Source organism: Castor canadensis, chromosome 6 (assembly GCF_047511655.1).
Source record: "Castor canadensis chromosome 6, mCasCan1.hap1v2, whole genome shotgun sequence".
Taxonomy (NCBI): domain Eukaryota; kingdom Metazoa; phylum Chordata; class Mammalia; order Rodentia; family Castoridae; genus Castor; species Castor canadensis.
The window spans coordinates 4,929,461-4,956,512 of NC_133391.1; the positions used below are offsets into that span (position 1 = coordinate 4,929,461).

Consider the following 27,052-nt stretch of genomic DNA (forward strand, 5'->3'; position numbering starts at 1 on the left):
GCACGCCCGCGCCGCCACTCTGCGCAAGCGCCCCGGCCACTTCCGGGATCTGTCAGCCGCTCCCTCTGGGCTTCCGTCCTCCGCCCGCGCCCGCCGGAGGCTGTTCGCGTCGACTGACCAGAGTCCGCGAATCCTCCGCTCCGAGCCCTCGCCACCGCTCTGACCCCCAGGTAAGGGGCAGCAGGGTGCGCGTGCGGCCCTATTGTCCCCCGTCCACTGTCGGATCTCGTGCGAGACTTGGACTCGCGGGAGCGGTGAGCCCCGGGGCTTAGGCCGCGGTGCCTGGAGCTCGGGGATGGCCGGGGCTCCGGAGGGGGCGGAGGATCCTCGTTCTCCATGAGCTTCTCCCCCCACCCCCCGAGCCCCTGGCGTCCCCACGGGTACAGATCGGTTGTTGGTCAAGATTTTTCCAGCCCCAAGAAACCTCTGAATTAACCGCTCCGTATCCGGCGTCCCCCCATATCCCCTTATTTGCATCTCTACTATGAGCACTTCTTACAGTCTGTAAATTTGGGTTGGACGGGCCGATCTCCCCCTAACGGATCGTCATTAGGGATCTCTTTCTTAAGTGTCTAGACCAGAGCAGCCCTCAATTCTTCAGCTTTTGGGGGTCCCCCTCCCCCGAGTTTTTCAGAGTTCCCCCACTCGAGGGTCACCTTCCCACAATTCAGAATCGCGCCCCTCTGCGCTCCTATTCACTCCGCGAAACCCTTTACCCCGGACCCCCACAAAGGTCCCATCCCGTCCCAGACACTCTGTTGGGTGACCCTGAGAAGCTGGCTTCTCTGTGCCTCAGTTTGCTCATCTGCAATTGTAGGATTCTGACGGGTTTTCTGAAGATCAAGTGAGCTAATTTGCATATTGAAATTGCTTAGAGTAATTCCTGGCTATAATTAGCTATATTAGCTATTATTACTGTTTTGGGGTGTTTCTATGCATGTCTATCTTTCCTTCCTCTTCTACCTCCTCTCCCACCCCAGATTTGAGGACCAGAAGTGTGTCTTTCTAGCTCCACCCCGGAGCTTCTAACACTGTTGGGAACATGATAGCTCCTTAATAAATTGTACTTTCGAGTCTGGTTATAAAGCCATCTGTTCCCTGCTTTGGAGCCTTCTATTTCAGCTCAATGCCAAATTACTGAAATTCTCTTAGTTCTATCTTCGTTGATGGGTTTTCCATCAGGAAAAGGTTATCCACGAGGAAGATGTGTTTGCCCGCCCCTGTGAGAGAGTGGGTGGACCTATTTGCTTCCTACCATAGAGTATTGGGGACACTCTGGGGTTCACAATTAAAGGAGCGGGGATCGTTTTGGAAAATTATAACTCCTGCTTTGGAGCAGGAGAGTGGTAGCATTTTGATCTGAATGTCTAATCCTATGCTAAAAGCAAATCGTACATAAAGAAGTTGAAAATGAACTGGAGGCTTAGCTCAAGTGGTAGAGCACCTGCTTTGCAAACATGAAGCCCTGAGTTCAAATCCCAGTCCCACCAAAAAAAAACAAAAAAGGAGAAGAAGTTGAAAATGGTCTGCTGGAGTTGGAGCCTGGTGGAAGGTGGGGAGGGTGTGGTGATCTGGTTTGAGTACCTGTAGTGTTTCTGGCTTGAGCAAGAGAAACTAGAAGATGAATCATAGGCTTGAAAAGTGACTTGAAGCAGGGCCCTGAAATCCCCACTTGGATGAGTTCCTTCAAGCTGCAGTGGAGGACAGGCCAATGTTTCCAAGTTCAGAGGCCACTTTGAGGGATGGTTCAAAAGCCTTGAGTCAAGTCAGGTGCCCAGTACTGAGGAGGCAGAGATCAGGAGGATTGCGGTTCAAGACCAGTCTGGCTTTGAGTCATCCCTCAAAGTGGCTCAAGAAGTAGAGCGCTTACCTAGCAACTGTGAGGCCCTCAGTTCAAACCCCAGTACCACAAAAGAAAAAAAAAAAGCCTTGGGTCAAAGGTAGAAGGGAGCTAACTTCCTGCTGAGATCTGTGTGAGGCTGGCTGGGTGCTGCGTGCTTACACACATCTCATTTTTTTTTTTTCTTTTTTTGGTGAAACTGGTATTTGAACTCAAGGCTTTGCACTTGAAAGCAGGCTCTCTACTGCTTGAGCCACACCTCCACTTGGAGATGAAGGTCTCACGAACTGTTTGCCTAGGCTGGCCTCATACTGCATTCCTCCTGATCTCAGCCTCCAAGTGGCTAGAATTAGGTGTGAGCCACTGAGCCTGGCTCACCTATTATCTCATTCAATTCTCCCGCCAACAGCCATTGATTTACCTTACAGATGAAATACATTAGATTCAGAGTGTGTGACTTCCCCAGGGTCTCCTTACTAGTAAGCGTCAAAGTCAGGATTCAAACCCAGGTCCCGTAGCAGTGAGAGGTACGGAGGAGGACAGAGTCCCTGGTATCATGCTGCCTATTCATCATTTTTATTTCTCTCAGGGTTAGAAAAAGTGGAAGCATATTAAATTTAATGTCACTACCTTTTTGTTCCTGGCCTTAAATAAGACAAAGATTTTCACATTTCACTTCAATATTAACCTCCCTATCTACTCATCACCCCATGTCAGGAAGTATGTTTTTCTTGGTACGAAATTCAGACTTATACCAGTTTTTCCTGCAGTTACCAGGTGTTTTTGTTTGTTTTGTTTTTGGTGGTCCTGGAGTTTGAACACAGGGCCTCATGCTTGCTTAGGCAGGTGCTCTACTGCTTGAGCCACTCCACAAGTCCTTCTTTTTGTGTTGGGTTTTTTCGAGATAGGGTCTCTCGAAGCCTGGGCTGGCTTTGGACTGTGATTCTGCTGATCTCTGCCTCCCAAGTAGCTACGATTACAGGCATGAGCCACTGGCAGCTGGCTGCAGTCCGTGAATTGATAAACACAGCTGTCTTTACTAGGCATATTATACATTTGACACACAAGAGTGTCGTCTTAGCCTACAGAGTTAAAATAACCCGTGACTGTAAAAGAAGGACAGATCTGAATGTATGTTTAAATATAGAACTCGAGTGACAGAACAATATTAGAAACACAGCCTGAGAAGTAATTACGCCATTGTGTGACTGTTTACCTCTTTTGAAAGCTTTTCCACATTGTTTATAAAACTGAGTTGAAGTTGGGTGCTAGTGACCCACACCTGTAATCCTAGCTACTTGAGAGGCTGAGATAGAGGATAAGGAGGATCGAAGCCAGCCTGGGCAAATAGTTCCTGAGACCCCATCTCCAAAATAACTCGAGCAAAATGGACTGGAGGTGTGGCTCAAATAGTTGAGCACCCACTTTGCAAGTGCGAAGTGCTGAGTTCAAATCCCAGTCCCACAAAAAAAAAAAACTGAGTTGAAGAATGAGAAAGCCTTTGTCTATAGCTATACTTTTTTGGTTGTACATGAAATGTGTGCTTTTATTACATATAATCATATTAGGCTGACCAATTTAGTTAAATGAACTTACCAAATTTGTCTTTTGAACCAATTTTTTTTGTGACACTGGGGTTTGAACTCGGCCTTTCGCTTGCTAAGCAGGCACTTTACTACTTGAGCCACTTTGCCAGCCCCTAAATTGTTTTTAAATAGAGATATTTGTGGCACAACATGTTACTTTGAGTAATTCTGGGTATACCTGTTGTGACAGAACAACCTGGAGGGTGTGCATTGGATATCAGAGATAAGAAGAGAAGTACGCAGTGAGCTTCTGGAAGTTTCCTTTTTAAAAAGCAAATTAAACACTAAAGAGTCAGGGGCAGGAGGATCTCAAGACCCTGTCTCAAAAAGAAAAGAATTTCTATCACACATTTCGGTGTCCACCCTAGGTTAACACGACTTACATGTAAATGTGTTGAAACTCATTTGTAGTGAGAGCACCTCTTAGAAATGACAAAACGGGGTGGAGGGAGGCTGGCTTTTTTCTCCAACTTCAGGTAATGATTGCTAGTTCAGTGGATCTGGGCTTGGGTACTTTTAAAATCAAGAATTTTATTTTATTATTGTAACACTGGGGTTTGAACTCAGGGCCTCACGCTTGCTAGGCAGGTGCTTTACCACTTGAGCCACTCTGCCAGCCATTTTTTGTGTTGGGTACTTTCAACACAGGGCCTCAACTTCTGTTGGCCAGACTGGCCTCAAACCCTGAATCTCCTGATGTCTGCCTCCAGAGTAGCTAGGATTACAGGCATGATCCACCAGCGCCCGGCATTTGATTTTTAATTTACTAATGTTTCTTAGAGTCTGCTTTGCATATAGTCATATAAAATACCAGTAATATCGTAAGCACCTGCATATCAGATTCATCGGTTAGCAGGCTTTGCCGAATTCTTACTTTCTGTGTGAATTGAAAACAAGTCACAAAAGACATGGTGGCATTTGATTCTAGACACTTCATCGTCTTCTGAAAACTGAGACGGGCTCCTCTAATACCATTCTCAAAGCCAGGGGGCTGGAAATAATTTCACAGTGTTCTGTAGTACCATCCAGTTCAAATTCAACTTTGTCTCACAGTGCAGCAGCTGGGCTGGGCTGGGATGTGGCTCGGTGGTAGAGCGCTTGCCCAGAATGTGCAAGGCCTTGGTCCATCCTCAGCACTGCAAACAAAACCCCGAAAAAACCTCTTGCTTTTTTTTTTTTCTTGATTTCTCTTTGGTGGCACTGGGGTTTGGCTCAGGACCCTGCGCTTGCCAGGCCCGCACTCCAGCACTTGAGCCTAGCCTCCAGCCTGCTTCTTACTTATTTTTGAGATAGGGTCTTGGGTTTTTGCCCTGGGGCTGGACCTTAATCCTCCTACCACAGGCTCCTGCCACTGCGCTTGCCTCATTTGTTGACATTGGGGGGCTCTCTAACTTTTTGCCTGGGCTGGCCTTGGACCATGATCCTCCTGGTCTGCCTCCTGAGTAGCTGGGATTACAGGTGTATAATACTACACCTGGCTTTTTATGGTTATTTTTAAAACATAGATTATAATCAACTTTAATAACGGAATTTGGTTTTCATAGCTTTTTAAATTCCTCCTCCCATGTTGACTTTTTGAATTATTCAGGATGTGTGGTTTTAGCTGTTCATTTCCTTCTTGTGTTAATTGACTAATTCCTCTCCTCTTTATTTCTTGAAAACTGAAAAGTAGCTTGATGTGCTTAAGTTTGTAATTTGACACACATACACACACACACAAAATCTGAACTTTTTTTTAAAAAAGATAAAACTGGGGGTAAAGGTAATATTTATCAAGAATAAAAAAGCATTTACTGGCCAGGCGCTGGTGCTCAGGCCTGTAATCCCAGCTACTCAGGAGACAGAGATCAGGAGGATTGAGGTTTGAAGCCAGTACAAGCAAATAGTTCTCGAAACCTTATTTCAGAAATACCCAACACAAGAAAGAGCTGGTGGAGTGGCTCAAGGTATAGGCCCTGAGTTCAAACCCCAGTACCAGAAAAATAAATAAGTAAATAAGGAAATAAAATAAAAAAGATTAGTTTCAACATTTTAAAATTTTATTTATTTTTTGCGTATTGGGGTTTGAATTTGGGACCTACAACTTGAGCCACTCCACCAGCCCTTTTTCGTGAAGGTGTTTTCAAGATAGGGTCTTGAGGACCATTTGCCCAGGTTGGCTTCGAACCTTGACCCTCCTGATCTCTGCCTCCTGGGTAGCTGTAATTACAGGCGTGAGCCACCAGTGCCTGGCTGAGGCTTATTCTTTTGCATGAGAACAATGCTGAATTTGTCCCCAGATTTGTCAGGATGCTCAGACATCTTAAGCATCGGATACCTGCCCTTACTTCTGCTTGCTTTGTCTGTTGCAGCTTTTTATTCTTCAAGAGCACTGAGAGCCATGTCCCTGCATCAGTTTTTACTGGAGCCAATCACATGCCATGCCTGGAACAGGGATCGAACCCGTAAGTTGCTAGTCACGCTGCTGCTTTTTTTCTTGACACCTTTGAAACATTTCAGCTTTAGACATTTTTAGGGCTCGCTTGTTTCAGGGTCATGTGAAAAGACATAAAATTCACCCTTTTAAAGTGTGCATTTGAGCAGGATTTAATATATTCATAGCGTTAGGCACCAGTCATTTGTGTGTAATTTCAGAATACAGGTTGAGCATCCTTAACCCGAAAATCAGCAGTTGACAGGCCTGGAAATCGAAACTCTTGAGCACCGATGTGACACTCAAAATACTCTAGTTTTTAGAGCTGTCTTCCATTTTTGGATTGAAGGTGTATGGCTGGTAAAGTCTGTGCAAATGTTCCAAAACCCCAAAATCTCTGAGGTCTGCACTCCTGGCCACAAGCATTTCAGATAATGAATGGCCAACCTGTATTTACATCAACCCAGAAAGAAACTCTGTGCCCATAGCAGTCACTCGGTTTGCCCCAAATCCCTCAGCCTAGGCTACTTACTGCTAATTTATTTTTTTATCCCTGAGGATTTGCCTGTTCTGAGCATGTTGCTTAAAGAGCATCGTTTTTTGTTTTTTTTTTTTTTTTGGTGGCACTGAGGTTTGAACTCAGGGCCTCACACTTGCTAGGAAGGTGCTTTACCACTTGAGCCACTCCACTGCCCTGTTTTGTGTTGGGTTTTTTCACGATAGGGTCTTGCCAACTGTTTGCCGTGGCTGGCCTCAAATTGAGATCCTCCTATTCTCTGTCTCCTGAGTAGCTAGGAATACAAGTGAACTAAAATTTCAAACATTTTTGCTGTCAGCTAAAATTATTTCAGCTAACTATTGCTTGCTGATTAGTTGACAGTTGTATCTGCCTCTGGAAAAATGAAAATTTAAATTTAGTTTTCCTGTCAAACTTTTTAAAATATAGTGTCTAGCCAGTTGCCAGCATCTCATGGCCGTAATCCCAGCTACTCAGGAGATAGAGATCAGAAACATCGTGGTTTGAAGCCAGCCTTGTGCAAATAGTTAAAGAGACCCTTCTCAAAAAACCCATCATGAAAAAGGGCTGGTGGAGTGGCTCAAGTGGTAGAGCTCCTGCCTAGCAGATATGAGGTCCTGGGTTCAAACCCTGGTATTACCAAACACATACACACACACACACACAATAGTAATACTAATGAAAGGAATTCTTCAGGGGTGAATTTGAGACCCACTTTGTTTGAACCAGCTTTCCTATTCTCTCTTTGCCAAATGCCAATGTGACATCCCTCTCTCTGGTGACACTCTCAAGAGCAGGCATTAATGATTAAGGCCTGACTTCTTTCTGCAGAGATCGCCCTGAGCCCCAACAACCACGAAGTGCACATCTACAAGAGGAATGGGAGCCAGTGGGTGAAGGCGCACGAACTCAAGGAGCACAATGGGCACATTACAGGTGAGGGGCTGCGGCTGGGGCGGACTCTGTGTCAGTGACACAAGGACCCCAGGAAGTCAGTGGGCCATCACATTGCAAGCTGGGAGGTATGTGCTGAATTTTATTTTATTTTGACAGTACTGGGGTTTGAACTCAGGGCCTACACCTTGAGTCACTCCACCAGCCCTTTTTGTGAAGGGTTTTTTTGAGATAGGTTCTCACAGAACTATTTGCCAGGGCTGGCTTGGAACCGCGATCCAAGTAGCTAGGATTACAGACGTGAGCACTGGGGCCCAGCTTGAGTTTTATTGTGGAAAGCACCATAATAACATCCTCCCCTGATGGGCGCTTCTAGTATATGGAAAACGCTGAACCTGCTCCGAGGACTTGGAGAGGACGTAGGCCAGCAAAAAATGTGCTCTGTATGCTGAGGGCATGGCTCAAGTGATAGAGCGCCTGCCTGGCAAGCAGGAGGCCCTGAGTTCAAAGCCCAGTACTGCCAAAAAAAGAAATGGAGTCTGTGTGAAAAATCAGACAGCATGAAAGCTTGAGCCAAGCTGTGCTTCTGGTGCTGCGGGAAGAGTGGCTTCCAGAAGTTTCCTTTGTGTTGTGTTTGGGGCCAGGAAGACTTTCTAAAATACTGAAAAGAAACAAGAGTAATATAACAAACACCATATCTCATTATTTGCTATCACAACTAACAAGTTTTCCTGTATTAGGAAATAATCTTTTTTCTTTTTTTTTTTTTTCTTTTGTGGGACTGAGGTTTGAACTCAGGGCTTCATGCTTATAAAGCAGATGCTGTACTGCTGGAGCCACTCCTCTAGTTCATTTTGCTCTGGTGATTTTGGAGATGGGGTCTCAAGTACTATTTGCCAGAACTGGCCTCAAACCATGATCCTCCTGATCTCAGCCTCCCATGTAGCTAGGATTATAGGCATGAACCACTTCTACCAGCTGTGGCCATTTCCCATTGGGTTTCTGTGCTTTTCTTGTTGAATTGTAGAAGACTGGATTTTATAATGTGGTTTATGCAGGTTCCTGAGTGTGCATGAAATTTGTTTGGTTTTGATTTGTGTTTGGTTGGGTTTGGTTTTTGTTTTGCCCAGGCTGGTTGGGGGACTCTGTGTAGTTCAAGCTGACCTCAAACTCATGATCTTCCTGCCTCCACCTCTCAGGTGCTGGGATTATAGCTGTGTACTACCGTACCTGGCATATGATAGCTTGTCTTTGACCAAAGGTATTAAGGAAAAGATGGATAGAGGTGGCAAGCAGAGCAGTGCTGAGTTTTATTAAGCAAGTATCAAAGGAGAAGGAGGAGTAAGAGGTAAAAATGTAAACTTTTTATGGTGGACTCCAGAATTTAGTAAACCAATTTTCAATGCCAGATTTCAGAGTTTATTGCTTTAGGTCATGTCTGGCTATTTTTAAAAACTATTTGTACTTACTCAACCATTAAGAGAGAACACTTTTTCTTGGATCTTCACCTTTATCATTCCTTTTTGTCCTGTTCCTGGCCAAGTACTTGATTCAGCCACTGGCTTTGAACAACTCTGATGGGAAGATGAAAGCTTACTTTTGGGCTAGGGACATGACTCAGTGGCAAGTGGGACTTGCTTTCTTGCTTTAGCTATAAGATTTCTACGTGGCGCTTCATAGCACCAGGAGCCAAGTACACAAGCACGGTTGCACCAGAGTCACCCTTCCATTTCTGGTGCTGCTGCTTTCCCACGGCCACCCTCATTTCTACTAGGGTTGGCCTGTTTTCATTTAAGTCCCTTTGCCAGGGGCCTTGTGCTTAAGATTCAGGACATTCATATCATAAGTTGGAAATTTAGCGTTAGAAAATACTTTTAAATGAGAAAGGGACAAGATGAAAGACTTCAAAAATAGCCAAAAATGTGAAATATTTACGACCTTTTTCTTTCCACTTCTTTTTCTGTGGCAGGGTGAGGGGGGGGGGGGTGGGTCCTTTGAACTTGGGCCAATAGCAGTTTTTAGATTAGAAAAACAAAAAACAAAACTCATTGGAAAAGTCTAAATATAACTGATAGATCAAGTTTCAGATATATTTTCTCAGAAAGAGAGTAACTACAGGCAAAAATAAGGCTTTTGAAGCCTTCTAGAAGGAAAGACTAGTCCGTGTTTCAAAGAATTGACCATCAAAGGATAACAAGCTGAGCTCTGTGGTATTTTCTCTGAGTTTCCTCTTCAATATTGAATATTTGATTGCTCCCACTTTGAAAAATGATTATAGAAAATCAAATGGATATTTTTGGGGAAGGGGCAGTACTGGGATTTGAGTTCAGGGCCTTCACCTTGAGCCACTCCACCAGTCCTATTTTTGTCAAAGGTTTTTCAAGATAGGGTCTCTCGAAGTATTTGTCCAGGCTGGCTTCAATCCTCCTGATCTCTGCCTCCTGACTAGCTAGGATTACAGGCATGAGCCACTGGTGTCCAGCTTCAAATGGATTTTTTGGGGGAGGGAGCAGTACTGGGGCTTGAACTCAGAGCCTACACCTTGAGACTCAGAGCCTACACCTTGAGCCACTCCTCCAGCTCTTTTTTGTGATGGGTTTTTTTCAAGATGGGGGTCTCACGAACTATTTGCCTAGGCTGGCTTTGAACCATGATCCTTCTGATCTCTGCCTTCTGAGTAGCTGGGATTGCAGGCATGAGTCACCATTGCCTGGCTCCTTATGATGTTTTGCCATAATGATGTGTGGGTATCACTTTTTTTTTTAAAAAATAAAGTCTAATAAAGAGGACTGCAAAATTATCCTGAAATGGATTTAAAACCAGAAGTCACATCGCTTACAATACAGCCCCCACATTTTTTTCTCTGCAGTGTTAAAACATGAGCTGACTGTTCATGTAGGTGAACAGGTAAATTGCCTGCCATGACAGTCACTGACTGAGAACTGAGTGAGGTTCTGGTTTATATTTCTCTTTACTTTTTTCCATATAACTGTTAGGAATGCCACTTAGGATTAATATTTCTGTACTTTTCAGTGTGCAGTTCTGTGTATAGAAAACACCCCTCAATAAATAAAAAAATGATTCCATCACAGTAACCTGGTGTGCAGCAACCTGACATTTACCTTGGGTCCCTTCACAGAGGTACAGGATAAGTAAAAGTTATCTCCAGTAAGAAAAGTACAGGGTGGGGACAGGTTCAGTGGCAGAGCACATACTTGTGTGTGCCAGGCCCTGGGTTTCATCCCCATCACCGAGAGAAAAAGGAAAAGAGAAAGAAGCCATACGTGCAGATAGGAGTTTCGGAAACTCCAGGGCTCTTGCACAATGCCTGCATCATGTAGGAAAGGTATTTGGGAGCTGGCAGTAGAGTGCCTGCCTAGGGTATTTATTTCCAGCACTCGGGAGGCTTGAGCAGGAGGACTGAGTTCAAGGCCAGCTTGGGCTGCTTATGGAAACTGTGACTCAAAAAAAAAAAAAAAGAAAAGAAAAGAAAAAGAAAATGAGCCGGGCGCACCAGTGGCTCACACTTGTAATCCTAGCTACTCATGAGGCAGAGATCAGGAGGATTAAGTTTCAAACCCAGCCTGGACAAATAGTTCCAGAAATCCTACCTCAAAAAACCCAACACAAAAAAGGGCTGGTGGAGTGGCTCAAGGTGTAGACCCTGAGTTCAAGCCCCAGTACTGCAAAAAAAAGAATAAGAGAGAATAAAGCCAGGTGTGGTGGTGCATGCCTGTAATCCCAGTACTTGCACTTGGGAGGATGAGGCAGGAGGATTTTGAGTTTGAGACCAGCCTGAGCTACATAGTAAAACAAAACAAAACAAAACAAGCCCAGCTCAGTTACACCTGGCCTCCTTCAGGAAACATCCTTGTCTTACTGTAAGGTTGTGATCTGGCCTGTAGGTGGACAGCGTATGGTCCCGCCAAGACAGTCCTCTCCTCACCTGCTCAGATCAGAGTCGCCTGTCACTGACCCTCGTCTCTCTTGCAGGCATTGATTGGGCCCCCAAGAGTGACCGCATCGTCACTTGCGGGGCAGACCGTAATGCCTACGTGTGGAGTCAGAAAGATGGTGTTTGGAAACCCACCCTGGTGATACTGAGGATTAACCGCGCAGCCACCTTTGTCAAGTGGTCCCCCCTCGAGAACAAATTTGCTGTGGGAAGTGGAGCCCGCCTCATTTCTGTTTGTTACTTTGAGTCTGAAAATGACTGGTGAGCAACATGGGGCCTTCTCTTTCTCTCTGTAGCATTTATACCCGGACCCCTGTGTGCTTGGTGGGTGACTTGAGGCATTGTGTGACGCTTGCCTCCCACTCCAGATTGTCCTCCTCTGGAGTTGTGAACTTTCCCCTGGATTCTCTGTGCTCTGAGCATGTCTTGTCTCCATGTGACATTGAGTCAGGCCTCACCTCTTCCTCTCATTAATCTAGAACTGTCATTTTCAATTCTTATCTCCTGTCTGTTCTGCTCTGTGCTGTCCACACTGCTGTTTTCTTATTTCCCTAGGTAAATCATAAACTCCAAAGTCTCAGTGCCCAGAGGGATGGGTTTTTCTCACTATGTCCATTCATTTAAACTATTTGGGGCCAGGAGCCAGTGCTCACGTCTGTAATCCCAGCCACTTGGGAGGCTGAGATAGGGAGGATCACAGTTCAAGGCCAGCCCAGGCAAAGGATTCTCAAGTCCTCATATCTAAAATAACCAGGCCAAAAGGGCTGGGGGTGTGGCTCAAGTGCTGAGCATCTACCTTGCAAGTACAGAACCTTGAGTTCAACTCCTAGTCCAGCTCCAACGAAAAAATATACAAAGGTTAGTTTTCTGGCTAAAATAAGTAATTGCAACAACCCTTTCCTGCTTCTTTTGATAGGAAAACAACTCTCTTCGCCCTGGCACACATGTGGATTGGGTGGAAAAGATCTTCCAATGTAGAAGTGTCATTTAGTGTGAACTGGCCGTGTGAGCATTTCTGCTAAAAATAGCACAGTACACATCACTGTTTGTAGTCATACTGTCTGTGTTTTGTGGAAACAGTGAGAAGAAAGGAAGGACATGTAAAAATAAGACTAACAAAATGGTGCCCACCAAACATCATCAGGAAGGTTCATAACTGAATGGAAGAAAAAGGAACATCTTCGTACTCATTCTGCATGGTGGGATTGTATGTCAGGGTCCCTTGTTGACTTTAACTGCCTCATTTGTACAGGAAACTCTTTCTCCTACCTAAACTTTAGCACAGTAATTGCTCACGTTTTTATTCTCTGCTTGATGCTCTCAAATACAAGTAAGTTGGACTTGACCGTGGGACAAGGTGGTCTTTGCACAAGTTGCGCTTTCAGAGCAGTTCTTGCCTGTTAAAACAGCTCGTTGGTGTGATGGCGGAACCTGTAGAAGTCACACGAATTACTTGTGATTGCCTGGCACTGTCTGCCTTCACTGAACAGAAAAACTGCACTGAAACAGAGTATTGCCTTTTTCAGGATGAAGTTTTTCAGATAGGTTTCCAGGAAGGACTCTGTAGAAAAGTAATTTAGCATTTGTACAGAAGCATCTGGCTCAGTATTAAGTCTCTTGACTCTTGAGCTAGACATGGTTTTTTTGACAGTTCTGGGGATTGAACTTGGGGACCCATGCTTGCCAGACAGGCACTCTACCACTTGAACCATTCCACCAGCTCTATGATTTGTTTTTAAACAGAAGTTTCAGGATAAAAATTGAGAATTAGGTAAGCCAAAATGATAACTGATTTTAATCCTTTTTTTTTTCTTTTTAGTTTTTAATTTTTTTTTTTTTTTTAATTGTGTGTGGTGCTGGGGATGGAACCCAGGGCCCTGGTGCATGGTGGGCAAAGTGTCTACCACTGAGACAGGCTCTTGCTATATAGCTCAGAATGGTCTTGATCTTGATATATAACACAGGCTGGCTTTGAACTTGAGACCCTCCTGCCTCAGTCTTCTGAGTGCTGGAATTATAGGCGCACACCACCATGCCTGACTGCAGTTTCAGGACAAAAATTGAAGTACTTAATCCACAATAATAACTGATCTTTTTTTTTTTTCTTGGCAGCACTGGGATTTACTTACACTTGCTAGGCAGGCACTCTTACTGTTTGAGCCACTCCACCAGCCCTGTTTTGTGTTCAGTTTTTTTGAGATAGGGTCTGGAGAACTATTTGTCTGGGCTGGCTTGGAACTGTGTTCCTTCTGATCTCTGTCTCCTGAGTGGCTCAGATTACAGGCGTGAACCACCAGTGCCTGGCTAACAACTGATCTTTTCCATGAATAATCTTTTTTAATGGTGTTAGAGAATTAGTTAGAGGCTAACTCTCAAAAACAGCCTCTTTTAATTTCTTGGTTGGGATTTTTCTGTGGAAAAAAAAGAGATTTATAGCTTCATGGAGATTCGTAAAGGCAATTAAGTTTACAACCCAAAGTTAACCCACAATGAATAACAAACAGCTGAATTTTTCTTTTTGGTGATACGGGGGTTTGAACTGAGGGCCTTCTACCTGCTGGACAGATGTTCTACAGTGTGAGCCGTGCCCCCAGGTTTTTCTGCTTTCACTTTTCAGATAAGGTCTTGCATTTTTGCCTGGGGCCAGACTGCAATCCTCCCTATGCCTCCTGTGTAGCTGGGATTACAAGTGTTTGCCACCATGTCCAACTCGTTGGTTGAGATTGGGAGACAGGCCTTACTAACTTTTTGCCTGGGCTGACCCTAAACCAAGATCCTCCTATTTCCTCCTGTCATGTGGTTGGGATTGCAGGTGTGCACCACCATGCTTGGCCTCCTGATATTTGTAATAAAGATTCAAGTAGTTTTGGCCTTCACTTTTATCCCAAGGTCAACATCACATGTGGTCTGAAATCCCATGGGGTGGTCCCAGAATGTCCAGCCCTTGCCTGTTCTTCAGAGACGCAGAGATGTTCCCACCTGGCACGCATCTGTAGGCCGCTTGGGGATGAGCCCTGCTGTGTGGCTAAACTCCGTTTTCCTCATGTGGCAGGTGGGTGAGCAAGCACATCAAGAAGCCGATCCGCTCCACAGTGCTCAGCCTGGACTGGCACCCCAACAATGTGCTCCTGGCCGCGGGGTCCTGTGACTTCAAGTGCAGGTGGGAACAAGTGATGGTTGGTAGACTCGAGCTGTTCCTTTGCAAGGGTCTGTGCAGGTACCAGGAGACCCTCAGAGATAAAAGGAGCTTGTGATCTAGGAAAGGAGCAAGTGTAGGGCTCAGCAATTAGACAAGTAAGTGAGAACCAGGCACTGGTGGCTCACGCTTGTAATCCCTGCTGCTTGAGCGGCTGAGATCATGGTTTGAGGCCATCTGAGCCAATAGTTCTCAAGACCCCGACTCTAAAGTAACCAGAGGAAAATGGACTGGAGGTATGGCTCAAGTGGTAGAGTTCAAATCCCAGTCCCATTGGGAAAAATGAAACAAAACAGGTATATGAGCCCCTGAGTAGGTGGAAGTGGACTTGGGGTGGAGGGAGATGCAAAGGAGGCAGGAGAGTCTTCTTAGAATATGTGCCTGTCTGCCTGTCTCTCCCTTCCTCTCAATTTGTCTCTGTGTTAATTTTTTTTTCAGACAAGGTCTTGCTAACTTTGCTCAGTCTGGCTTAGAACTCAGGATCCTCCTGCCTCAACCTCCTGAGTGCTGGGATTACAGACATTCTCTGCCATACCCAGCTATGTCTCCCTCTTTTTAATCTTTATTTATTTATTCTGCAGCACAAGGGACGGAACCCTGGGCCTTGCTCTACTACAAGAGTCCCGCCCGCAGCCCAGCGTGGTTTTCTTGACTGCATAGTCTTCCTCATCTCATATTGCAGGCAGCAGACTCTGAAAATTCCAGAGCGAACCTAGGGTTAACAAAACACAGCTTAAGGCTGGGGAGTGACTCAAGTGGTAGAGCTCCTGCCTAGCAAGTGTGAGACCCTGAGTTCAAACTCCAGCACTGCTGAAAAAACAACAAAAAAAAACCAGATCTGAGGCCCGGGGGCCAGCCCATTGCCATCCACACTGGTACCAGTCCTCTCTTGCTCAGTGGCCTCCTGTGGCTTTCTTGGGTGTCTCTCTTTTCAGTGGGTGTCACCATTGTCTTGTGGTGGATGACAAATGGTTACCTCCCTTAATTGCCTGGGTGGGTGGGCTTCTTGGAGTTCTCTGCATTGAGAATGATATTGAGGTAGCCAGAACAGAGTGCTATGGTCATTTAGCAGGGTCTGCCTTGGGCACCGCAGGAAATTGACAAGTCCTCCCTAGAATGTGCTGTCCACGAGGGACAGGCATTGGGTTCGTGACCTCACAATGCATACCTGAGCCTGGCACCCGTAGGCCTCTGTAGACTGTCTGTGGATTGAGTAGAAATTTGCCAGACTTGAATTACCTGTTGGCCATTCTGGGTCTCCAGAGGTTTGTGTACCTGAACTTGGACATCCTGTCCTGTTCTGTTTCTGGCCACCTTCTGCGTTTTCTAGGTAGGTGTCTGTGGTCAGTTTCTGTATACAAGCATTTCCCTTTACTTCTTCTCTCTCCCTACCCTGCCAACTGCAGAGTGTTTTCTGCCTACATTAAGGAGGTGGATGAAAAACCAGCCAGCACACCCTGGGGCAGCAAGATGCCTTTCGGTCAGCTGATGTCAGAGTTTGGTGGCAGTGGCACTGGTGGCTGGGTCCACGGGGTGAGCTTCTCTGCCAGTGGGAGCCGCCTGGCCTGGGTCAGCCATGACAGCACTGTGTCCGTTGCCGACGCTTCCAAAAGTGTGCAGTGAGTATTTGCTTTTGATTGGACTGGGGGAGGGGAGGACCTCTCAGCAGCCAAGGCTGCTTTTCCCTGGGCAGATGATCAGGACACGATCCTGGAGGGTTGTAGGAACCCACTGAAGTGATCTGTTTGGGAAATTTTATTTTATATGTGTATATACATATTATTTATCATATATGTGTAGACTTCATGTAGATTGTTTGTTGCCAGCCCCAGGCTGGCCTCAAACTTCTGATCCTCCTACCTCTACTTTCCAAGTGCTGGGATTATAGAAATTGCATGCCACCATACTTGGCTCTGTCTGGGAAATTTTAAAGAGCTAGGACTTCCTATAAAAAATGCTGTTGAGCTGGGCACTGGTGGCTCACGCCTGTAATCCTGTCTACTTAGGAGGCAGAGATCAGGAGGATTTTGATTCAAGCAAGCCCAGGGCAAATAGCTTGAGAAACCTTATCTCAAAAAAACGCTTCACAAAAAAGGGCTGGTGGAGTGGCTCAAGGAGTAGGCCCCAAGTTCAAGCCCTGGTACCACAAAAAAAAAAAAAAAAAAAAAAAAAAGATGTAAAAGAAACTACCTAACACAAAAAAGGGCTAACAGAGTGAGTTAAGCAGTAGAGCACCTGCCTAGCAAGTGTGAGGCCCTGAGTTCAAACCCCAGTACCACCCCCCCCCCAAAAAAGGAAAGAAAAGAAACACTTGTTCAAGTTAGCACTGGTAGTGACTCCTTGAGGAACCTTCTGGTTGGTTTGCTGCTGCTAACGGTCCCTTTAAAGTGGCCAGTTTGGTCTGTTCATCTGAATTCTCTCCGTCACAGCAGTGTCCCCCACTGGTCCTACGTTAAATAGGAGGTTTGTGCTTACCCACAAACCTCCAGGGAACAGCACCTGCTTCCTGCCCCTTGTGGTGTCTGCTGGAGGAACTGGAATTGTAAGGGTGACAGTCACCCTGTCAGCTGCACGGGGTCTCTCTTATCAAACGTGGACGAGATAAAGACAGGAATCCTTTTCCTCTTGCCAGTCTTGGCTCTTTCCTGGCGAGTCCTTTTCCATTGGCAGCTAAAGGCATGTCACCCAAGAGGTCTTGAGGCTCGCCGACCTGTGTGTGGGGACCTGTGTGAGGGTCACCATGGGTAACCCTCCATCCCTCTGCCACTCCGTGGCAGCAAGACATGGTGTTTCAGAGGGCACATTGTTTTTCCTAGCTGCATTTAATATGAGTTTTGTTTAGGTTTTGTTCCTTAAACATTCCCCCATTACAAATGTAGTTCTATAGCCTGTGAGCCCAGCATGCAGGAGTCTGAGACAGGAGGACCCTGACTTCGAGGCCATTCTGGCCTACATAGTAAGGCCCTGTCTCAAAAAAAAACAAAAAATAAATTATAAGCAAATGTTGCCTTCCAGAAAGTTCCTGTACATATATAGGCACTTATCTTTTTTTTTTTGTGGGGGCACTGGGATTTGAACTCAGGGCTTTACAGGCACTTTATCACTTTTGCTGCCTTACCTTCAGTCCATTTTGTTCTGGTTATTTTGGAGATTGGGTCTTGGGAAGTACTTGTCCAAGCTGATCTCAAACCACAATCCTCCTGCTCTCAGCCTCCCACAAAGCTGGGATTACAGGCATGATCCATGCTATACCTTTTCATTATGAACACAGAAGATGGTGTTCTACAGTTGTACAGTAACTTGCCTTTGGCAGTCAGTAGTATTTTGATGTCAGCGTTGATTTCCTGAGTTGCTGTAACATGTGGTAAGTCCTCAGCACAAGCTTATCATAAGTCCCTTTCTGTCTCAAGTTGGCTTAGGATTTGCCTTATCTTATCCTGTAAGTGCTTTCACGTGCCCGCCCTGCCCTTCCCCAGCATGAACACCTCAAGTTGCAGAAGTCAGGTTGTGCCACAGCAAGGGCTTATGATGTCACATTAGTTCTGTCACCTAACACCCACTCGGCTAAGGGGTCTCCCAAGACACAGGCCGTTAGATGTCAGAGGCATCACCTTTTGTGTGAAGTGAGGCGCCCCTAATCACCCCCACTGTATGTGCCTGCGTGTCTCTGTAACTTCTTTGCCAAGTACAGGAGCAGAGGTTCTGTGTACACCTCCCTCCCTCTCTCTCTCTTCTCTCTCTCTCTCTCTCTCTCTCTCTCTCTCTCTCTCTCTCTCTGCCCATTTGGGTGTGAGCTCCTGTCTCTCAGTTAGTACCTGTGTGGTCTTAGCTCCCCTGGTGGCCTTGGTAAGCACAGGGGAGGGAAGGCGTGCACAGGACACACACCGGTGACAGCGACAGCTGCTCCTGGAGGTGACGCAGTGAGAGTGAGCTTCAGAGCCTGCAGGTGCCTGGATAGGCAGAGGCGCAGAGGCGGCAGCAGTGTGGACATGCACAGGGATAAAGGCAGAGACCAGAGGAACCAGGGCTCCTTAGGGACCAGTTTGTTGTGCGTGGGTGGGGCCTCAGCAGGGGGCCGAGCAGAGCCCAGGCAGAGCCCAGGGGTTGACGACAGGAGGACTGCCTCTTCTTTTTTGTGGTGCTGGGGCTGGAACCCAGGGCTAGGCGAGCCCTGTTTTTGAGGTGGCACTGGGGTCACCTCGTGCTTGAGATTCCTGCAGGAGAGGTCAGGGGGCTGCTTTCGACCCCGAACAAGGCCCTGTGAGAATGGGTCCTTTGTGTCGTCAGCGTCTGTGAGCAGGCTGTGTAACAAGTGTCCTTGTGTTCAGGGTGTCCACTCTGAAAACCGAGTTCCTGCCTCTGTTGAGTGTATCTTTTGTCTCGGAGAACAGCGTCGTGGCAGCCGTAAGTACCTCCTGTTATCGTGGTGCACACGTATGACCTGCAGGCAGGGACACAGGTCAAGTGGCCTTTGTGACGGGCAGGGCCACTCCCATGGTGATTGTCCTGTGGAGATGGTGGGTGGGCATCACCGCCTTCCGAGGCTTACTGACTCTCGTTCCAGGGCCACGACTGCTGCCCCATGCTCTTTAACTATGATGACCGTGGCTCCTTGACCTTCGTCTCCAAGCTAGACCTTCCCAAACAGAGCATCCAGCGCAACATGTCTGCCATGGAGCGCTTCCGGAACATGGACAAGAGGGCCACCACCGAGGACCGCAACACGGCCCTGGAGACCCTGCACCAGAACAGCATCACGTAGGTGTCACCAGGTGACCAAGATGCCACCTTCCTTTGTGTTCTCACAAAACCTTACGCACTGCAGGCCTACACGTCCCTCCAGGACTGTGTGCCTCCTCACCTGCCACCACCTAGTCATTCTGACCTCGAGGTGCACCCAGCAGGAACGTGGGGCCTGTGAGGGAGGCCTTCCCGAATGCCGATCCTGCAGTGTGACCTCGGGCCAGGGGCCATGGCTCCATCCTGTCACATCCACTGAGGATTCCAAGTCACGGGAGCGAGTAAGAAGTCCTTGGTTTAGTCACAGGACAGAACTCTTTAGCACTGCTCTGACCACTGAGAAGGCTGTTGATTGACTTCACCAGGCACATGTGACCAGAAGGACAACACAGGGCTGGGACCCTGGCTCAGGAGGGAGAACACTTGCCCAGCAAGTCAGACGCCCTGTGTTCAGTCCCTAGTCCCGCAGAAAACAAAAGAACAGAATTGGACTTCGTCCAGAAAGTGACTTTTTTTTTTTTTTTTTTTTAATCTAGAGGAGAAATGTATTACATTCTTTTTATCTTTTTGTTGTTTTTGAGACAGTGTCTCGCCATGTAGTCCAGGCTGGCCTTGAACTTGTGCTCCTCCTGCCTCAGCCGGGTGCTGGGACTGAGAAATGTAATATATTCTTGATACTAAATTGCTTATGTTCCCAGTGGTGTACCGTAAGATTGTCTCTAGTTGAGTAGACCTTTAACATGGAGGCTTTCATTATGGTGTTGATGCAGAAAGAAGGAGGGAAACTTCTAGACCTCTTCTTCAGGAAAGGAAAAAGAAAAAGAGGAAAGGACATAGAATTTTCTTAAATTGCTTGTGAGCCATTAGCCAGGAAGGGGAAGGCTGGGCTCACTTCTACCACGTAACCATACCATCTCTTTCTTTTGCTTTTTTTTTTCAGTCAAGTGTCCATCTATGAGGTGGACAAGCAAGATTGTCGTAAATTTTGCACTACTGGCATCGATGGAGCCATGACAATTTGGGATTTCAAGGTATTTCTACTTCTCCTTTTGTGAACCATCATGTCAGCTTCAGGGTTGGCAGAAGGTGCAAGGTCTTGAGTTCAAATATGAGTACCCCCCAAAAAAAACAAAATGGAGGAGTGAGACAGGGCTCCAGAACCTGTGGACAGAGCGATGGACAAGGGATATACAGGCCTGGATGAGCCAGTGGGGGCTCCCTGTTTGGGGGCAGAGTGGGGTGGGACGCCTTCATCAGGGAGAAGGGACAGTCCTCTAGAGTGACCGGTGTTCTTTGCCCTTTCCCAGACCTTGGAGTCCTCCATCCAGGGCCTTCGCATCATGTGAAGCTGCGTGAGCTCCGCCATGCGGGTGAGAGACGCAGGTGCTGAGGACGGTGGCCCGGGATGCCCTGTAAGCAGACTGACCGCACGGTGCGTGAGCAGTGCCGCCAGGGCGTCTGCGGCAGTAAAGGCCGCTGTGGTTTTCTCATCGTGTTTTGTGTTTGCTCTTTCATTCCATACCCGACCAGAGCTTCTGCTTGAGCAGTTCATGATGGAACGTGCTGCTCGAACTCACGGAGGGAGCGGGAGGTACGTGGAGTGTCTGCTAGAAAATTCAATAAAACTCCGGAATGTGGTTTTGCTTCCGCTTCTTTATCTAGGGCCATTTTTAGCAGAAAAATCTGGGCCAGTTCTTGAGTAGATTAGTTTGTTTGGGGGTGAGATCTTATTAGATCTGTTTCTAGATTGATTTCTACTCTACAGCTATAGAACTTAAGTGTTTTGGGGGGGCACATAATTGATGGCCTTTGTTTTTTGTTTTTTTTTTTGGCAGTATTGGGGCTTGAACTCAGGGCTTTCATCTTGAGCCACTCCACCAGTGGAGTTTTTTGACATAGGGTCTTGAGAACTGTTTGCCGGGGCTGGCTTTGAACCACAATCCTCCTGATCTCTGCCTCCTGAGTTGCTGGGATTACAGTCATGAGCAACTGGCACCCAGCTTGATGGCCCTCTCTTAACATTGCAGTCATACTGCACAGTGGGGGCCCCTGCTTGCACTTTGAAGCTGAGCAACAGAGAAATGTGCATCCCAGCAGCCAGGCCAACTGGGCGCCCACTCCGGGAACACTGGCCCGTGGTCCAGCCTCTGTGCTGTGCCCACCACAGGGCAGTCCTTGACCATAGCCTCATACTGTGGGAAGAGGAAGACGACCATTGTCACTGGTTTATGGGTTGTTGGCCTAAGCCGGGCTCTTTTTACCCTACTTAGACAAAGTTTGTCTTTGGGGTGTTATGGGCCACAGATACAAATATGGAACACATCAAGACAGAGCCCGGCATGCTCATGGTCACGATGACCAGGGCCACCATCCTCACACTCCCTAGGGGTTGCTGACAAGGCCTCTCAAGATGTCACAGTACTGGCAAAAGATTCATCCTGCCCTTTTTTTTCTTCTTTGTGTGACTGGGATTTGAACTCAGGGCTTGGCTTGAGCCACGCGTTCAGTTTGCCCTGGTTATTTTGGAGATGGGCTGGCCTTGAACACAATCCTTCCAATCTCAGCCTCCCAGGTAGGTAGGATTACAGGTGTGAGCCACTGCCCCCAGCTCTGTTCTGCCCTTTTGGTGACTCCTGAGAGGTGACTCCCAGAGAGGATCCTCATGCTGGCCTGCTGGCCCTGCCTGTCCCCCTGGGCTGTGGTGTCCTCTGTGCCCTGGGTGGCAGGAGCGCTCCTGTGCACGTTTGTCTATGGCAGCAGCGTGACTGACACCAGCACAGGCAAAGCTGGCGGTGAAAACGGAACAAGCTGAACATTTTAGTTTCGTGGTTTGGGCCGAGCATGCAGCTCAGCAGGAGAGGGCCTGCCTCGTGTAGACAAGGCCGGGAGTGCATCCCACAGAGGAAGACATAGTCACATTGTTACACCTGAAAGCACCAAAAAGAAAACAAATTTACTTACTTGACCTCCAAAGACACAGTAAGCACACAGTCTTGGTTGTTTCTTTGTGTAACTCACCATTCCTCACCCAGGGAAGAAGTGTCCTTGTTGTCCTGTTCTGTCCCCTCTTCCCCCTCCAGTCAAAGCCCCAGAAACCCTCAGTGCTGCAGGTGGTCCCACTTCCATGAGCTCTCTCGGGTCAAAGACAATTGACGGGCCACCTGTGTATGTGACCGTGTTCCATTAGATTCTGATAGAGCCAAAAACTACTGTCCAGTGACAGGGCAGCCGTCATAAGGTCGTAGTGCAATGCGGTATTCCCACTCTTGTGGTGACTCAGACCTTACTGCCTTTGGATAACAGCACAGCACGTGGGAGGCGAAGGAAGTAGGACTGTGGGTTCAAAGCCAGCCTAGGCTACTTAGTGAGACCCTGCCTCACAGAAACAAAATAGTACAGCATAGATGATTATGCACAGTACAGCCGGGCACCATGGCTTCCGCCTGTAATCCTGGCTACTCAGATGGCAGAGATCAGGAAGATTATGGTTTGAAGCCAGTCGGGCAAATAGTTTAAGAGACCCTATCTTGAAAATACTCAAAACAGGTCTGGTGGAGTGGCTCAAGTGGTAGAACCCCTGCATAGTAAGTGGGTCCAGTGCTGCCAAAAATAATTATGTACCTTACATAGTAAGTGATAATGTAGTTTTCCTTATTACAGAGTGAACCCCCCACTTACACAACAGAATTTTCTGTGAAACAGTGTGTCTGCTGTTCACCTCAGCGCGCTCTGGTTTTGGCAGTACCAGACTTGGACTCGCTGGCAGATGCTGTGCCACTTGAGCCACTCCACCTGCCCGTTCTGTTTTAGTTATTTCTGAGGTAGGTCTCACTTTATACCTGGGGCAGCCTGTACTGTGCTCCTCGGAGTTTCCCACATAGCTGGAATGACAGGTGCACCACCATGCCCAGCCTATGAGTTGAGATGGCATCTTGAGAACTTTTTGCCTGGACTGGCCTTGAACACAGATCCTCCTGCTCTCTGCTTCCTGAGTAGTTTGGATTATAGATGTGAGCCACCATGCCCAGCTGCACAACATCCCCTGCTTGTATCACAAGCACTATACGGTCAGGGAAGTAAAAGTGCACCCTGATGTGCACACAGCAATGCCTGTCTGAGTATATCCTTGTCAGCTCTGTGGGCTGTGATTTTTCAAACATTCCCAGGTGGGTCAGGAAGGAGGCTGGTCCCTGATGAAGGATGAGTTAGGCACACCCTGAATGCCCTGAATAGTAATTACTGGAAGAATAGCTAACTGTTCTGGGACACCAAGGTAAGCATTAACTACTCCCAGAAACCCTAGGGCTTCTTTCTTACTTGGTGTTTTTTTGTTTTTGGTGGGACTGGGGTTTGAACTCAGGGCTTCACACTTGCAAAGCAGGCACTCTACTACTTGAGCTTCACCTCTGGTCCTGTTTTGTTTTGTTTTTTTGTGACAGGGTCTCACTGTGGAGCCTAGACTGGCCTGGAACTCTCAGTCCTCTTGCCTGAGCCTCTCAAGTGCTGGGATTACAGGTGTGTATCAGCACACCTGGCAGGGTTGAACTGTTATTTCCACAATTTGTAGATGACAAAAACTCAGGTCCAGAGGAGAACAGATGGCCAGTCTCTCCAGACTGCAGTGGGAAGCACTAAGCCTCGCTCCCTACTAGGTGAGGCTAGGGAGCAGAGATGTCAGAGGAACAGTCCAGCTCACTCTCCCTGGCTCAGATGCTGGCGATGTCTTTAGAAGTGATGGGAGGGGGTTCTGTGGAGACCCGATTTTCTGATTTGCATTGATATGTCCAGCCATTTGGCTCACAAGATGTGGGTGTGTGAGTGAGCGTCCTGAGGTGACATCTGCAGGCATAAGTGGCCTTGGGAGGGCCCACTTTTCCTCTGCTAACAGATTCCAGGTAGGCATGGAACCCTTGGTCTTAGGGAAAGAGGCCTATGGTCCCCATTCAGGGTGGACATGTCCCTTTCCAGCCAGTGAAACAAAAGAGAGACAAAGCCAGGGCTCCTGGAAAAGGAGTTCCTGCCTTGTGCCCCTGCCTAGGTCACTCCACGGCTGGCTACAGTGTACTGTGACAGGCAGTGAGAGGGCGGAGGAGACTGCAGCAGTCCCAGCCCCACCCTGGTGCCTCTCTCCAAGTCCGACAGGCCACATTGCTTGGAAACCCGAGACAACTGCAGAAAAGCAGGGGGAGCAGGGCATCTTGGTTCCAGGGCCCGGTGCACAGATTCCGGGAAGAGAGAGAGCTGTCTAAGTTGTTCTCAGAACTCAGATGAAACTCCCCATCCCAGCTGTGCGCTGCAAGCACTTGGTTCACTTAATTAAGGCTTAGGAATCCCTCTCCCCGCCCCACCTGGCATTGCTTCACAGGCTTGCTCCTCTTTGGGCCTTCCTTCCAGGGGCTGCAGGCCTGTGAGGCCAGCTGGCAAGGCCTTCAGACTTACTTCACAGATGGGGAAACTGAGGCACATGGGGGGGTCTGCCTGAAGTGGCGCAGTGGCAGAACTGGAATTGGGCTCAGTTTTCTAGCACCACCTCATCATTTGTCCTTTAGATGTGTGTTGATTGACATTCTGTGTACTGGGCCCTGAGGGTGGCAAGTGAGCAAGGCAAACATGGCTGCTCCATGCATGGACTTTACAAGTCATCACCAAGGCAGGCTATGTCACTTCCGTTTTCACATAAGGGTTAGATTGCTTCTGGTGATGGGTAGTAGAAAAACAGCACAAACCAGCTTCAAAATAGGACAAACAGACATGGTGGTACATGCCTGTAATCCCAACTATGCAGGGGCAGGGATGAGGGAGGGAGGATCAAGGTTTAGGTTTGCCTAGACACAAGGTTAGTAAAACCCTGTCTCAACAGGCAAGTTGAGCATGGTGGGACATGCCTGTAATCCCAGCCATTCAGAAGGCAGAGGTAGGAGGATCAAGGTCTGAGGCCAGCCAAGGCAAAAGTGCAAAATAATTAAAGCAAAAAAGGTAGACTGTTTCCTTAGCAATGGTGAGGCCCTGAGTTCAAACCCCAATGTGCAAAAAAGGTAAATAAATAAAAAATTAAAAAAAGGAAGAGAACTTGGTTCACATTAGGGTTGGGCTGACTGCGGGGTGTGGGGGGGGGGGAGAGTGGGGTGAGTTGAGCAGTGTTCTGGTCATTTCTCCAGAATTCTTTGTGCTTCATTCCCCTGGGGCTGGGGCACTTCCGTGTGTGGCTCCCCAGTTTGCCCAGGATGGGCCTGTTGGCCCTGGATCAGCACCCAGTGTGGGGAATTTGGCTTTGCTTTGCTCATCATTGGTCTTTGGGTCATCTTAGGTCACCATCCCGGACAGAGGGCACCATAAGTGGATGCATTTAGACCGCTCAGACTCCCTGGGCATCTCCAAAGCTGAGGACAGCAGAATGTTACTTGTGCATTAATGGTGCGTGTCTCAGTGGGACAAGGGGGAAGAGATGCTTTTCTACTTATGATAAGTCCTTCACCTGGCCTGACCAAGGCCGACAGAGCCGACATGCAGGAGCAGTGAGACGGGGGGGCCCTTGCTGGGCACTGGTGGCTCACACCTGTACTCCTAGCTTGTTGGGAGGCTGAGATAGGGAAGATCGAGGTTAGAAGCCAGCCCCGGGCAAATGGCTCTCGAGACTCTATCTTGGAAAAACCCATTACAAAAGAAAAAAAAAAAGGATCTGGTGGTGTGGCTCAAGTGGTGGAGAGCTGGCCTAGCAAACATGAGGCCCTGAGTTCAAAGCCCTTTACTGAAAAAAGAAAAGATGGGGGACTCCTGATCATAGCAATTCCATGCTCCTTGCCATGGAAATATTAGCTGAAGCTTGGGTGGGTGGCTCACGCCTGTAATCCCAGCTACTAAGGAGGCAGAGGCCAGGATTGAGGTTTCAGGCCAGCCCAGGCAAATAGTTCGAGAGCCCCTCCCCCATCTCCAAAATGACCAGAGCAAAGTGGACTGGGGGTGTGGCTCAAGAGGTAGAGCGCCTGCTTTGCAAGCGTGAAGCCCGGAGTTCAAACCCCAGTCCCGTCTAAAAACAGGGGCACTGTGCTCACGTGGGAAGCACGCAAAAGTATGAACACATGGGACCCCTCCGAGGAAGAGCTCGGGTCCCAGTGTGAACAAGAGCCCGGACAGCTAGCACTTGGTGCTTTGGCAGTCTAGTGGACACCTCTGGTGGGGGAGGGAGAGGGGGTGACCTCAGAGGCCACGTGCAGCACGACAAAACCAAGTTGGGAAACGCGGTTTAGAAGCAAGAACAGCGCATGCGTCAGGAGCTGAACCGAAGAGACCCTACCTGTCCATTGATGAGGCATCGCGGGCAGGACTAAAGGACTCCTGGGCACCCCTGGTCCAAGACCCCAAGTCACGTGTCTGTAATGGTGCCCGGGCGACGAAGCAGTTAAGCGGTTATGGTGGAGTAGAGGGACACCAAGTCACCAGGCGTGACCAGTATGCGTCCCTGGCTAGGGGCCAGCACCGGATTTAGGGATTCTTTTTATTTTGGTGGTGGTGGTGGTACTGGGCTTTGAACTCGGGGCTCACGCTTGCCAGGCAGACGCCACTCCACCAGCCCAGCGCCCCACTTTGGGGTGGGGACCCCCTCATAGCGAAGAGGGCGGGGCGGGGCGCCTGGGCCACGTCTGTGCCTGGCCACCTCCAGGGCGCAGGGTCCGGGGTCGCAGGGGTCTCCAGCCCCCTACCCCACACCCTGCCACTCCCTCCTGGCCTCAGTTTCCCCACCCAGACAGCAGCGAGCGGCGATCGCGGGTTTTTTAAGGGCACGACTCACGGTGTCTCCAGCAACCCGGGAGCCCCGAGGGGTGAGCGGGAGCCGGGATCCGGTCACGGATGCCCGCCCCGCCCCCGCTTGGCCCCGCCCCCAGACCTGCGGTCCCGCCCCCTCCAGGCCCC

The 27,052-nt window shown here is 48.1% G+C and overlaps 1 protein-coding gene across 2 annotated transcripts; it reads left to right on the top strand.

Moving 5' to 3' along the window:
* Positions 1-33: 33 nt before the first annotated feature.
* On the top strand, positions 34-20,778 carry Arpc1a (actin related protein 2/3 complex subunit 1A). Of its 2 annotated transcripts, none has more exons than XM_020161749.2 (10): positions 34-170; positions 5,778-5,870; positions 7,188-7,292; positions 11,244-11,466; positions 14,258-14,365; positions 15,808-16,020; positions 18,730-18,805; positions 18,966-19,159; positions 20,082-20,172; positions 20,449-20,778. In XM_020161749.2, exons 2-10 carry the CDS (start codon positions 5,807-5,809, stop codon positions 20,485-20,487), a joined length of 1,113 nt encoding a protein of 370 aa, XP_020017338.1. In that variant the 5' UTR covers positions 34-170; positions 5,778-5,806; the 3' UTR covers positions 20,488-20,778. The 2 variants fall into 2 exon arrangements, with proteins under 2 accessions (XP_020017338.1, XP_073931651.1); XM_074075550.1 differs by having other exon boundaries at positions 48-168; positions 5,775-5,870.
* Positions 20,779-27,052: the final 6,274 nt, after the last annotated feature.